Source organism: Sminthopsis crassicaudata, chromosome 6, assembly GCF_048593235.1.
Source record: "Sminthopsis crassicaudata isolate SCR6 chromosome 6, ASM4859323v1, whole genome shotgun sequence".
Lineage (NCBI taxonomy): Eukaryota > Metazoa > Chordata > Mammalia > Dasyuromorphia > Dasyuridae > Sminthopsis > Sminthopsis crassicaudata.
Genome location: NC_133622.1, coordinates 188304104 through 188320064, shown reverse-complemented (window position 1 = coordinate 188320064; position 15961 = coordinate 188304104). Strand labels below are relative to the sequence as shown.

Sequence of the window (15961 nt, the reverse complement as noted above, 5' to 3'; positions counted from 1 at the left end):
AAAAAGCTATTCTTCAGGTAATAATAAAGAATTTGTGTTTGTTCATTGTACCTTCTCTTTAGTAATAGCAATATCCTTGTCTGATGGGTGTTATTTTCTCTGAATATGCTACTGTATCTTTTGATAGCAAAGGATCACATTTACATTATTGTTTATGGCAAACAATTTATAGTTTTGAAGCAATGCCTTTTATAATGTTTTTATCAAATATGTGATTGATTAGATAAAACAGGTATCCAAAGCCAATGTTTTAATTTCTTAATTTAGTGGGTCAATTGTTATAAATCATAAGAAATATTGATTCATCAATTCATATATATGGTTCAAAGTTAAGTATTGGAAGAGATCAAAGGCTTGGAACCTAATCAGATGCCTTATGCTTATAGATGGATTAAATGTCTTTTTGAGTTTGGAAGAGATTGAAAATGGTGAACAATGAACATCATCACAAACATTAAATAATCTATTAGAGTAATAGTACACTATAGCTGAAAAATCACTGAACTTGGAGACAGGAGACTTGAATTCAAATCTGAACTTTTGACACAGTTCCTCTCTCCAAGTCATCTCTTCAAAGGTGACTTTTTCATTAGTCAGTGCCCTCAGTTCTTTCTGGAGGGGCAGGAATGGCCTCAGATGTATTTTATGTTTAGGTAGTGGTCCTGAGTCATATAACCTTTCTCTGTTTTTAGGATATATATTATACACACACACACACACACACACACACAAGTATATTTATGTGTACATATATTTATATATGTATATATAAAAACCATAACCACGTATGTTCATAAACAATGCAAATTGTCCATATCTTATTCTGAGCCCCCAATTTAGTCACAGAATAACGTTAACAATAATAAAGTTTTTCCCCAGAGTTCCACCTCATTTGCTCAGTCTTGGAGACCTTTACCTTAAGGACATACAAAAATCAGTAGTGTCATAACCAACCATATTATCTTGGAGAAACCAGTTTCTTTGAAAACAAATGACCAAAATAAAAGTCAAACTTTTGTAGTTGGTTGGGAAGACTAATACAGAGACAGAAGATAGGGAAGAGACAGTGTAGAAGAGAAATTCTTGGGTCCATCTGTCTGCACAGTACATTGTGTACAGTATTTTGACTGCCTCAGCCTTGCTGGGGTTGACCTCCACAACTCTTTTCACATCTGTTCCCAATCCAACCTGTACCCTGAAGTCAGAGCTCCTCATCACCTCACTCTCCACAGTCTCAAAGGCTTTTCCCTTCCTGTGCAATGGAAACAAGCCTATGCGTCAGTTCTTCTGAGACTATGGCTGTGCTTTTCTTGGTGAGATCCATCTCTTTTTAGTTCTTTCCCCTCTCCTTTTGGATGTGTCTGAAAGGACTTGGGTTTGATTTCTTGGATCTGAGTATTCAGGAGCTTTCTATCCTGACCAGTAGGCATCCATCTTTACCATCTATTCTAATTCCTAGTCTATTCTCACAAAAGGATACTACAACATAGCTAAATACAAAGTAGAGAAGGTCCAGGTAAAGCTTCATGTAGAAGTTGTTAATAATAATAATAATAACTTTGCATTTATTTTGCGTTTTACCATTTGCAAAGCATTTTACATTCTTTATTTTATTTGATTTTCACACTAATTCAGTAGGGTGGATACCATTACTATCTTTATTCTACAAATTAGGAAACTGAGGCAGAGTTAAATGACTTGCTCATGGTCCCACAAATTTTAAACATATCAGGCAAAATGTGAATTTAGATCTTCTAGATTCCAAGCCCAGGGCTCCCTTCACTACTCCATAATCCCTAAAATAATGCTTCAGAAAATAACTGAAGGTGCTTTCAAAACTCAGCATTGTGAAGAAACAAGTCTTTTGACACTGCTGGTAGACATGAATATCTGGAAAGCAGTGTGGTAGGAAAAAATAAAAGTTACAAAGTCAGTCATGGTTTTTTATCCAATAATCCCATTATTGGGAATAGATCCCAAAAGTATCATCAATAAATTTAAAAGAGCTATTGAGGTTAAAAAAAAAAAGATATACGCACAAATGTATATCCTTAAATACACATTATATATTCATATTTATGTACATATACTTTTATCTCTTTCTTTCTATCCACTATATCTCATCTACATTATCTATGCCAATAACTAGAAGCAACCTAGATAACTCAAAATTGCTAAATAAATCATGTCCTACTGATGCAACAAAATATGCCATTAAAATATACAAATATTAGGAAAAATTTTAAATTGTGAAAAATCAAACTAAGTAATGCAAAATGAAGAAAACAGAACAAAAGGAATAGTATATAGACTGCTTAAAATAGTATGAAAGAGAAAACACATGGAAATACAGGGATAAATGGAACTAAAAGAGTAAAAAGATGAAGACATACAGCACAGAATAACTTAAAAAGTTGCTAAAGGCATGAAGAATAAAGAAATTAATTTTTAATTGTAAAAGTGTGTTTCTACAGCCTGTTTTCCATTCTAGTAGAAAGTTCCCATGGATTACTGGTTTTAATGTAGGTATAACATATGTAATAATATGCATATAATATATGTAAATAATGTAGGTATAATAATATAATATATAAAATAAATATATGGTTAAATGGCATAGCTAGAGGGCTGGGTTAGGAGTCAGGAAGCCTTGATTTCAAATCTAGTCTCAGCTTTTACTAGCTGTCTGCATTAGGTTCCTCATTTGTAAAATGAGGATAATAATACCTATCTCCTAGGGTTATTGTTAAATGAGATATTTGTAAAAAACTTAGCACAATGCTTGGCACAAAGCAAGAGCTATAAAAATGCTTCTTCTCTTTCCCTTTATTCAGTTTTGAATCCCTTCTCCATTATGAAACTATGAGGTTCTAAATAATAATAATATAAATAAATAATAAGGTTTCAAAGTCAACTGAGGGTTAGAAACTCAGTTATTAATTACCATGCTAACAAATAAAAAACCAGCCCAGAATCAATTAAATCATTTAACTGAAGCAGAAAATGAAATGATATAGACATTAGAAACATCCTTAGCAACCATTCTCCAATTAGATGCATTTGTACTCCCTAGCATAGGCTGGAAAGATTCTCAATTAAGAATTGTGAGAAACAAAACAAAACCTTAGCATTCATAAGTCTTGTCACTTATAGCCATTGGATATCAATCTAATCTGGCTATAGTTATACTTATCTCTGTAGTTCTGCTGCTCATAGTCTCATAATTGGCCAACCACCCCAAGATCAATCCATGTCTCTACTCCAGTTTCACTCTCTGCCTCAGACATCCCAAATACTGTCTTGTCATCATCTTCTTTGTCTTCCTCCTCTTCTTCCACTTATTCCTTCTTCTCTTTTTGTTCTGCTCCTCCTCCTCCTTCTGTATCATCTTCCTCCTACTCTTCTCAGAATTTCCATTTCTTCCCTTATGCTAGAAAATCCCATGTCCAGGGATTAACATACTGAGAAATGGTATGCTGTTTTGATAGTCTTGTGTACACCACATATTGGAGAGTATAGGCTTCCTATTGTCTAATTTGATTTTGATATTTCGTGAAAAACATGACATTATTTTAAAAACGTAACACAGTATCACAGTTTCTTAGTAACTTGTTCAACAAATCTTAGGTGTATTTCAAATTACCATCCATTTCATCCATAATTTTGATATTTTTCATTTTTTTATTTAACTTTTCTTTATTTGACTATTGAAAATACAGTTCTGTACAGCTAGCAACATTTACCAATTTATATAAAACATGCTATTTTTCTTGATCTTTTCCTCAGTTTCTACTTTGAAACCTCATTTACCAAAACATCAATGATTTGGAACAGTATTCATTAAATCCTGAGATCTAAAGTAAGGCTTTAAATAAAGGAACAAAGGGACTAATTATTGCACCTGCTGTAAAACTTACATAGAGATGAAAGTGAAGATGAAGATTAACTTCAATGAAAGGTTAGGAGTCCAGCGTTGCTGTCACCTTAGAAAAAAAAAAAGAATAGAGGGCTGTCATGTAAAAAAAGAAAAGAACTATTTTGTTAAGGAATTTTTAAAATAATGTTGTATTAAACCTTAAAGAGGAAAAAGTAACTTACCAATTAGCTCTCTCCATTGGATCAAAAGGCCTTAAGTAGAATACTACTCAAGAGTTGGGCCATTTGGGAAATTATTTCACCTTGGCTGGATCCTTTGATGCTGATGAGACTTATTAGTTTCTTGTTTGGAATCACTGAAAGTGACCCTATAAATGATGCCATGCTGTTTATTTGTTTCTATAGATGTTAATATAGAAAGAGGTTTATATTATGTTTTATTCAAAGCTACAAAAAGATGGATTCAGTGAAACTACTGAAATGTCCTTCCAGGTAGTAAACCATAGTACTAAAATATTCTTTCCTGGGAGATTATATTAATAAGCTGCAATAGTTATAGACATTAATATAATGAATTAGTTTTGATCACCTCTCTTGTAGAAATTGAATGTATACAATTATATGGGATAATATGAATTAAAAAAAAAAGAACTGTTGAGACTGAGTTTTTTTCAGTCAAACTATAAATAACTGTGATTTGTGAAGAAGCTAAAGAAAATAAACTCTATTTCAAGAAAAATTTACATTTTAATACTCCAAACATCATTTGCTAAAAAGAAAATTCAAAATTTGAATGGGATTAACTGGCACTCTTGCTGCTACTTAGGGTCAACTCTCCCAGTTATCTCTTGCTGAAGGCTGTCTGCTTTTGACTGATAAGGCAGTATTTAAATAATACATGTTATATGTATTTTCTTTGATTTGTACAGAATGTGAAACTTCAATATCTTTTTGATTTCTCATCCCAACAAATACAGTGAAAGATACATTGTACTTGTGCCTATTGTCAAATTAGAATGTTCAAGTTCTTATTACTTTTGGATTAGTCACTCATTTGTTTTCTCCATTTATTGGAAGTATATATTTGTTAGTGAAAATGCAGACTATATCTGTCTATGATGTTGAACTTCTTTTAGGGCTATAACTAAACTAAGTCTGTATTCCAAGCTGTATATGGTTAAAGTATATTATAAGCAGTGTGAAGGCCTGTATAACTGTATCAAGGTGTAATCTACCTAATGTTGCTAATTGATTCTGCCATAGCAGGAAATTAAATGAACAATATTTGTGAGAGAATTATGTTGAGATCTGCAATTAGCTATTTGAAATAATCAGACAGTGGAAGGAAGCAAAAAACCAGCTAAACTTAGAATCAGAGAATTTGATTCAACTTCTAGCAATATTTACTACCTTTGTGACCATAGATCAGTAATTTAATATTTTTGACTCATCTGTAAAATAAAGCATTGAACTAGATCTCTTTTATGATCAATTTCAACTCTTAGGATCTGATAAAATTTTACAATATCACATGAGATTATAATAAATTAAATATTTTATTGCAAAAAAGATATTGGTGGTGCAATATATACCTATATTTGAAGCAGAGTCAAGAAATAATAATAATAACAATAAAAATAATAACAAGTATTGTCAGCATAGTAGCTGGATTTCGGGAATAAAAAGGTAGCAAAAGCCCCAATATGGGTATCAGTATCTCTTCCTCTCTAAGGTTTTCAAATAAAGTAGACAAACTAGAAAAAACCAAGGAGCCTTTGGGCTGGTGTTTTTTAAACCAGCTCCTTGGGTCATGGCTATAGAACTAATTGTGATAATAATAGAGATAAGCAATTCAATTCTTAGGGGAACGATCATAAATGGAGGGCCAGATGATGAAACTGAGGCACAAACAGGTTAAAGTGACTTGTGTCTGGGATCAGATTTGAATTTAGTCTTTCTGATTCCAAGTCCAGCCCCATATCTACTGAACCAAGATGGGGTTCTCTCCTATACCAAGATGACTCTTCCTCACCTGCCTATGGTGCTTTTGCACAGGCCATCCCTCACACTCTCTTTTTCCACCACTTAGCTGAAGTACTCCCTTCTCCACTTTCCTGATGCCCACTCCATTCTCTCTGTGCTTTGTATTTATCTATTCTGAGGTTCACAGATGTAAATAAGGTCTCCCTTGATGGAGTACATCCTCGTTGAGAGCAGTTCATTTTTTGGTTTTTGTAACACCAGTGCCAATCCAGTGCCCAGTATATGGTATGTGCCTAGTAAATAAATGCTGATTGCTATAGATGGCTTTGCTTATGTTAGTGTTTATGTTTTCCCGTAACAAACATATTCTTGGAGAAATCATGTGATAAGTCTGGAAAGCAAACCACATTTTGCACATATACGTGGAAGTGTGAAAGTGCATATACATAGAAAATCCCCATATCCACATCCACACCCATATATGCATACCCATATCCCTTGAAGAGTAATAATGGGCAATAATGATTTTGTATCACAAGATAAATGGCTGCTGTGTATCTGAGCACAAATTTTGAGATTCTTCATATTCTTTTGGGAGTACTAGTTGTGAGACCCTGACAATAACAGTTGTTTATATTTGTACAGTGACTTAATCTGCTTATTTTAAAGTTTCTTAGGAAAATCCTACAAAAAGATAACATTAATATTAGTATTCACATTTTATTGCTAAGGAAGCAGATCTTCAAGAGATTGTGACTTGTCCAAAGTCACTTAACTGCTAAGTGGAAATGCTAAGTTTTGAACCCCCATCTTCCAAATGACAGTCTAGTACTCTTTCCATTACACAATATTGCTTTCATAAACTTACTAGATTACCTGTAGTAAAACAATCTGATATCCTAGACAACCTTGTAAAAAAACAGAACTCAATAGACCTTGATGAATGTTCTGGATTTTCTAATGTTAAATATTTCCCCATAAAGATAAAGTTATTCCTTTGTACTCTTTCTTTTTAAATTCTATTATCTATAAAGCAGGAATAATAATAACCAACTTTTCAAGGTTGCTGAATGAATTAACCAAATGATTATGAATACATTAGAAATAAAAGTTTCATGTAAACATCATGCATTATCATTATGCTGATTGTACAAAAAGCTCTTGAAAATTGATCTTGATTACAATTCACAACCACTGCATCTTCTGACAAAAGGGTAAAGAGAGCAGAAAGAAGAGGCAATTCATGTGTACTGTGAATCCTACAGTGTTTTCCCACTAATGTGTATATATACGTGAAACTGATAAAAACCAAACTCGTATAGCAAATCAGCTTCTTTCAGAATTCACTATTTTAGAAAAATAAAGTGTGAAAAGAGAAATAAGAATAGAAAGAGGATACTATAATGTTGACAAAGAGTGTATAGGAGAGTTTTAAGATGATTAGGATAAGTTAGTAGTACTAAATGCTAGTAGAGAAGTCAATCATATGGTATGTAAGGAACTGAGTCTGACCAAGGAAAAATCAATGGAGTCTACCTTTGGTATTTGCTTAAACAAAGACTGTTCTGACCTACATTCAATAGGTCATCCACACATACAGTTTAGAAATGTTTTAATAAAATCTTCAGATTATTTCATATACCCTTTACTAATAGTTCTGTGAACATTAATACTTCATGACCAATTTTGGCTATTAACAGCTAATGTTACAATTACTTACTGAAATATTATCCATTTAAAAATTTTATAATCAAAGAGCATCATTTCAGATCTTTGTAGTCTGCAAAATTATTTAATTTAGATTATAACAACTTTTCCATTAGAAGATCAAAATGAGTAACTAGATGTGAGTAGTTATGAGGTGCACATGTATTCAGTCAGCAATAAGGCTGGATTTTTAGGGTATACCAGAGTTTATGATAAAATCTGAAAGCAGACTGAAGCTTGTTTTCTTTCTTTTTCTTTTTCTTCTTTCTTTCCTTTTTTGTCTGTGTGTGTGTGTGTGTGTGTGTGTGTGTGTGTGTGTGTTTTTGGTGGCATGGCTAATATGGAAATATGTTTTGCATGACTGCACATGTACAACCTAATTGCCTGACTTCTCAAAGATGAGAGAGGAGATGAAAAGAAGAAAATTTGTAATTCAAAATTTTACAAGATAAAATTAAAAAAAAAAAAAGAATACTGAGCTCCAATCGCTGACTTTTATCTCTGTGACTTTGATCAGATTCCTTCATTTCTCTAAGTCTAAATTTACCTATCTGTAAAAGTAAGGGTATAAAATTAAATAACCTCAAAGGTTCTTTCCAGATCTGAATCAATGATCTTATGAAATTTAGTTTGGAACTTATAATGTCACTGCAATCAAGAATGTTCAGTAGTATCACAGTTACTTCTTATTTAATTCATGTTTTTCAAATTTCTTTTATGTACAAACCACAGTGAACTGACTCCTGTCTCAGGAGGGGAAAAGAAAAAGAGGAAGGGGGTAAGAGACAAAGGAACAGAATCCAAAACTCAAAACTTTTAAAAAAAAAAAGTTATTCTAACCTATAACTGTGAAAAAAACATTATTAACTAGTTATATGATCTTAACATCTTAGTCCCAGTCAATACTCTAAAGTTATAAGCTGTTGAGAAGATGACAAGTTATAAGTTATTGAGAAGATGACAAGTTATATTGTTGGAGCTCCATATAATGGAATCACAGGTGAAGTCCTTTTCATTATTTCTATTCATCCCACTGTTAATTTTGTTTAGAGCTTCTTTTTTAATGTAATAATGTGTTTTCCACAACCACATGTGCAAATGCTTTTTGACATTTGTTTTTTAAAATTCTGCATTTTAAATTCCCTTCCTCCCAACCTTCCCCCAGAAGACAAGCAATTTGCTATAGGTTATACACGTGCATAGTTTCATATTAATCATGTTGTGAAAGAAAACACAACTCTCTGTGCCCCCCTAAAGACGCAGAAAAAATAAAGAAAAGTATGCTTTCATCTGCATTCAGGTTCTATTGGTTTCTGTGGAAATAGAGGCATTTTTCATTGGCTTAAATCATTATATTCTAAGAATAGCTAAGTCATTCACAGTTGATCATTATATAGCATTGCTGTTATTGTGTTATTGTCCTGGATCTGCTCATTTCATTTTGCATCAGTTCACATAAGTGTTTCCAGGTTTTTCTGAAAGCATCCAGCTCATCATTTCTTAAAACATAATAGTTTCTATCACAATCATGTGTGACAACTTGTTCAGCCATTTCCCAATTGATGGGAATCCCTTTAATTTCCAATTGTTTGCCAACAGTGGTGAGGTTTTTTTTAAAAGATATTTTTCAAAGTTCCTTGCATGCCTTATCTCATTGTCAGTAAGAGATAATTATTATATTAAATTTGCTATTATGCAAATTGGTCTGATTGGTCCTACTTTTCTCTTCAAGCCTTCTATTCTTCCTTTCCTAAATCTCTTAGCTATGGACCTCGCCCCTCATTTTGGTGAGAAAATTAAGACCACTGGATGTGAGCTTCCTTGTCCACTCTTCTTCTAATCTCAAAAGACTTTATATTAGCCCTTATTATTATATTTTCCTTTTCTCTCATATTTGATAGTGATTTAGCCCTTTTCCTTTGTCAAGGCCAAGTATATTTGCATGGACTCCATGCAAATAGAAACTATCCCCTCCCACTTTCTCCAGCACAAGGGGAGCCCCTTGTTTATTCTTTCCCTCCTATATATATATATATATATATTTTAATCTTCTAATACTAGTTCCCTATTGTTTTTAAATAATCCATTTTCCTTTATTCTTAAGAAAACATTTCATTAGACTATATAATTGCCTCAAGGTATCATCCTTTATCCTGCCTCCCCTTTTCAAACTCTTAGAAAAACTACACCTGCTACTCTCATTGTCTCTACTTCCTTTATTTTCATTCATTCAATAGTTTACAATCTGTCTACTGAACTCATTACTAATCTAACATTTCTTTTTCTAAAGTTTGTAATGGTTTTAATTTCCAAATCTTATAATCTTTTCTTAGTGTTTACCTTTTTTTTTTCTTTTTCTTTTTTTTAAATCAGCTGGGATTAAGTGACTTGCTCAGTCACACAGCTAATAAGTGTCAGAGAGAAGATTTGAATTTCAGTCCTTCTGATATCAGGGTGAATACTCTATCTACTATGCTACCTACCTGCCTCAGTCCTCAACTTTTTAAACAGTTCTCTCAAATACCACTAACCATCTTCTCCTCCTGGATACTCCTCTCTGCGTTTTTTCTCAATATTATTCTCTTTTGGTTTTCTTCCTACTCTTTCTCATTCTCCTCTGCTAGTTTGTAATCCATACTCTGTGTATGTGTGTGTGTGTGTGTGTGAATACATTCTACATCAGCTCCTATGGCTTTATTATCTCTCTGCAAATGATCCCCAGATTTATAAATAGATTACAGGCATATATCTCATTTGATAGAATATAAACTCCCTGAGAACAGAAAGTGTTCCATTTTTTTAATCTCTGTATTTTTTCAGGCCTAACAAAACACCTGCCACATATAAATGTTTGTTGAATAACTGATACTGATCCTGGTTAACAAACCCTAATATTGTATTGTAATAAAGTGATATCTCCCCCTTCAAATTTTCCTAGCAAACATTCCCCCTCTCAATTAAGCCTTATCACATACTTAATGATGGGGGCGGTAGCCCCTTTAAGATTCCTTTTCTGATCTCCAACTTCCTTTGGGACTGACCTTTGATTTACAAGATCTGGTCAAAACCACCCTTTTGTATTCCAAGGGGAGAGATCCGGATCTGAGCTAATTTGGGCTGTACCCAGCCCCCATTCTAATGATCTGCTCAGGTTTCCCAACCTCCACCTGGTGGGTTCTAGGCTCCACCCATAGGCCCCTTCAAGCAAATAAAAGACCCAAGCTGGAATCATCTCTTGGCAGAGAGTTGAAACATGCAAGTACCATGCATCAGACTCTCTGTCCACCGCATCAGACTCTCTGTCCACCGCCTTTGGTGTATTTCTTCCTCTAATTAATACCAGACTTTAACCTTACTTCCAAACCCTACAATAAACCTTTTTTATAAATCTAAGTTTTCAGGCCTGTAAATTCCTTTCCAGGGGACTCTTGCCACCACTAGACCTCATTTAACTTTGTATCCTTGCTCCAAATCCAAAGGGGTTGCAGGGGAGTTCATTTGACTCCCCATACCCCAAACCTGCCACTAGACCTCAATTAATCCTAATTTTATTTAGGTATCCTTTAGCTAGACCTCCTCATTTGGTTATACCTCATCACTTAATAGTGTTCACATCCTAGCCAAGCAAGACTTTTCTCAATGAAATGTAAAGAAAACAGAAATAGAAGAATAAATACTCAATTAAAATAATGTAAATGAAAAGACTGAAGAGCAGCTAAATGCAAATTGTGTATATCATAGCTAGTATAATTAATCCTAGGTTAAGTTACATCAAAAAATGTATTGATCCTATCAGAATAGTTAATAAAATTATTATTAGCAGTACATTTGGTAATCAACTGAAAGTTTAGATCTTTTTAAAATAGGTAATAAAAATAAATATTGAAACATGATTACTCTAAAGGCAAATTTCTAGCATTCCTTCCTAGGATCAAATATACAATATAACCTGCCAGTGCAAATATTGTAAAATATTAATATAAGACTGTAATGTGGACAGTAATCATATAATTTGCAAAGTACTTTTAATATCAAATGGAAATAAAACATGTTATGGTCTTATTGGAGAATTCTTTCCATTCCATAAGCATTTGGAAGGTGTATATGATGTGTCAGGCATTGTGTAAGATGCTGAGGATATAAAGGCAAAAATGAAAACTACCTTCCCTTAAATAGCTTACATTCCAATGCAAATACTATTAGTTTCATAATATCGAAGTGGTAAAGACTAGTTTTCAAAGCAATTTTTGCTTGTTTGTTTTTTCTTTCTCAGGTTTTTTTTCCCCTTTTTGATCTGATTTTTCTTGTGTAATATGACAAATATGGAAATATGTTTAAAGTACTACAAATATTTAATCTATATCAGATTGCTTACTGTATTGGGGAAGGAGAAAAATTCGAAACACAAAATCTTAGGGATGGAAGGGAAATAAAATAAAATAAACATAAAAACCCGTGTATACTTTTTGACCAGCTAGTAGGTCTGTATCCCAAAGAAATTATAAAAAAGGGAAAAGGATCTACATTGCCAAAGTATTAATAACAGCCCTTTTCATGGTGGTAAAATATTGGAAAATGAGGGAATGCACATTATTTGGGGAATGGCTGAACAAGCTGTAGTATGTGAATGTAATGGAATATCATCACACAGTAAGAAATGATGAACAGGCAGATATCAGAAAAACTTGCAAAGACTTCTATGAACTGATGTAAAATGAAATAAGCAGAGCCAGGAAAACCCTGTACAAAATGTCAGCAACACTGTATGATGATCAACTATGAATGACTCAGTTCTTCCCAGAAGCACAAAGATCCACGATAACAACAAAGGATTCACAAAAAGAAAATGCAATTCACACCCAGATATAGATATGATGGACTCCTAATGAATGCAGACAGATGCATATTTTTTCATCTAATTTTTTTCATTTTTTTCCTTTTGATCTATTTCTTCTTTTACAATTGTGACCAATAGAGACATATGTTTTACATGATAGCACAGATCCCCTTGCACAGCCCTCCCTCATTTAAATACAATTCACTTGCATATTATGGCATCACTTCTCTGATATCATGGTCCTCTTTGAGAATGAAGGACAAATAACAATAACCTAAGTAAAATTGCCTACATTTTAGGAAGGGAGGAGGGGAAGGGAGAAAAATTCAGAACTCAATATTTTGTAAAAACAAATGCCAAAAATTGTTTTGACATGTAATTGGGGAAAAACTAAAATACTATTTAAAAATTAATTTAATAGTATCAATAGCAGATCTGATAATATAATTAAAAATAATATTCCTTCAATTTGAAATAGTTTATTAGTTTAAGATACTATATATGCACTGAATGTTAAATCAAAGCCAGAAAATAGCAAATGCATAAATCTTAGAAAGCACTCCTTTCAGCACAAAAGAAGATAAATTTGACAGTTGACCTTACCTAGAACTAGGTCTTGCTTTTACTCCTTCTTTGCTTGTCCTTTTGCTTCTACTTTGCTTTCTGGTCTCTGACTGTTTCTCACTTGGTTGTCTTCTTTTTTCATGCTGTTTCTGTTGACCTGCCACATCCCCTTCGACTTGTGATCCATTATCACTTCCCACTTGTGAACCTGAGTTCTGTGCCAGGCACTTGGAGGAATGAGAGTATTTAGGTTCTTGCTGGTCACAGTCTCTTTCTGCAGGGACACTTTCAGTTTTTAGTGTCTCTGAAGTGGATGCTGAATTAGTCGACTTATCTATGTGATCTTTTTCTTTAGACTTGACTAGATTATAAGAGGCATTTTTTATAACTTTTCCTGGAGCACATTTAGTCTTTAAGCTTTCTATGTTATCCTCTCTGTTATCCTCACAGCTACCACAACACACACAGGAGTTAATGAGACAATTTGTGGCAGCAATGCCGAGCTGGTGGGATTCATTTTCTTCTTCATCAGTTCTTGAGTTGGGTCCAGGAACACAATTACTTGGTACTTCTGGTGTAATTACAGGTGAACTGGAAGAAGTAGGAGATTTAGGATTAAATATGACAGTAGCAGATATCTTCATTCCACCAGTCCTATGGGCTATCATTTCTGCTGTTTCTGCATTTTCAGCATTCACATCCCAGCCGTTGAGGTATAATTGTGTATCTAAACAGCTGCAAGAATTCTGGATGGAGAGCCCAGTTTTCTGCATTTTGCCATCTTCAATATTATTGTTATTGCTCAAATCGCTTTCCATTTCTTTTGTGTGTAAACCATCTCTTGCTTCCCCATTCTCTAAATTCTGAGGGGCCCTTTCGTTTAACAGATCCTGACAAGTGTTGTTGACCCAAACCAAAGTTTCACTAGCTGACTCTTCCCTCGCAAGGGATTCTCCTGCTCCATCAAGGTCATCCATAAAGAAGACTCTGTCCTCTTCATCATTTAAATGTTCAAGATTTGACCTACTTGGTGAAGCCTCTGTACTCGAGTTGTTTCTTAGACCAGCTCTGTGTGCTGGAGACTGGCATACACTGGGTGGAGAAAGGAGAGAGGACATTTCATCTCCTACCCTGTGAACCATCTGATTGAGCTGTTCTAGTTCCTGTTCATCATACTGCATTGAGCAGGCTAATTCAGCCTCAGAATTTTCTGCAGTGACAGAAAGCTGCTCAGGAGGAAAAGTAGCAGCTAAAGTGGGTGCAATGACAGAGGGCACTTCTGGATCTGTTCTGACAGAGAATTCCATATCTTGGGATATGCAAAGGTTCCGTTCAAGTGTGTGTAGTTCTTCTTCAGTTAATGTTTGCAGTAAATCTCTGCAAATTTCAAAAGGAAAATTAAGAATTAAATTTTGGGGAAAAATTCCTCTCATTTTACTTAAAAAAAAAACAATTAAAAACAAATTTCTACTACTAGGAGAAAATCGGGAAGTTAAAAAAAAATCTGTACATAGTATTAAAATTTTCCCCAAAAGATATTATATTTTTTCTTAAATATTTGATTTAACTTGGACATATTTCCCATAAAATTCAAATGACCCCTTGTAAAGATTTTTCTCAAATTAAAAGGCAATACCATTTTTTAAAAATCTGAAATTTAGCTTGTAGAATTGCTTTTTAAATCATTTCCCTTTCTTTTTGAAGGTAACTAATCACTTCTGCATTTATCCTGTAACAAAATATTCTATTTGAAACAATACAAAAAATCCTAATTAACTGTGATGCATAAGCATTACTATTTAAAGAATTAAAATGAGAAATACAATCATTTCAAGGTCTTAGGGAAGAGTATATTAAAATATTTTATTTAACTCATTTTTCTAAACCACAATTACTCTGCAGTGATCTGAATTCTGAATATTGAAACTAGGTAACTTAAATAAATTCTGAGGTGTAACAAATGCATAATATATTGTGTAGATCTATTACTTGGCAGTACTGCAATGATTTTGAGAAGCATTAGCTTGACAAGCAAATGATTGATCAATGTGGCAATTTCTTCGGTACCCTATTCTTTATTCTGTCTTTAGGTTTTCTCTCCCATTAATTAGAAATTATCATCTGAGCATTATTTCATCAGGAAGGAAAGAGTCAAGGACAGTTAACATTTTCATCACTTAAGATGTATTTTAGGTTTAAGGTTATCTAAACGAGAAGAGTCAAAACATGCAACCAGACAGCAATATGCCCATGAAAGTCCAGGCACACTTAAACCAGACAGAAATGTAAATGGGAAATACTTAACAAAAATATAAAACACAAATGTTAATATATGATTTTCTAAGTTAATCTGAGGCTCACAGAAATCCTTATATATGTTGCTGTGATCTCTGTTTCTATTTGAATTTGAAATCACTTGGGTTAATAAATCTCTTGACTATAATATTTGAGAGGAAGGTCAGCCCTTTTTTGTTAAATTGTACTACTAATAATGCATGCATAGGAACTCTGAAGTAGAGTTGTAGAAAACTAAAAGTTGATAAATGGGTAATCATGATATATGATATAGTTTAACAAAAAATGGGTTATTTTAGTGAGGCTTCTCAAAAGATCTAGCTCCTTTGCATGAGTTAGTGAAAAGTGGTAACTGTGGGTTACATAGAAATGTGTACATCAAGTAAACTAAAATTGATATTATATTGATGAGTCAACAGTAATTATAATAACAAAATAAAATTGTTTTTATATTAAATAGGAATGATACTAAAATGTAAAATTATGGATGAACAGTCTAAAGGAACTAGGCAAATTTATATGATGACATGTCAGAGATATATACATAATGTAGCCAAAGAAAAACAGAACATAAAAACAACTTGAACAACAAGGCTTATTTATACCCTGTGAGACTAGAGCAATAGGGCTTCTGGAGGCATGACTTCAAAACTATAAGGGCCCTGTTTCTCTGTGACAGTTAGAGATGCTCCCTCATAT

General features: G+C 33.3%; 1 protein-coding gene across 6 annotated transcripts in view; it reads right to left on the bottom strand.

The window, feature by feature from the left end:
• ZFYVE28 (zinc finger FYVE-type containing 28) overlaps window positions 1–15961 on the bottom strand; it is a 186373-nt gene that overhangs the window by 74456 nt on the left and 95956 nt on the right. For 4 of the 6 annotated variants that reach the window (XR_012483577.1, XR_012483578.1, XM_074276109.1 and 1 more), the window contains exon 8: window positions 13007–14344. Coding sequence is in view for 3 of the 6 variants with exons in the window: in XM_074276109.1 (XP_074132210.1) it covers window positions 13007–14344 (1338 nt within the window). In the remaining 3 variants the exon portion in view is untranslated. Of the gene's footprint in view, window positions 1–3917; window positions 3984–13006; window positions 14345–15961 lie in introns of those variants that run through there. The other 2 variants (XR_012483579.1, XM_074276110.1) reach the window with 2 other exon arrangements.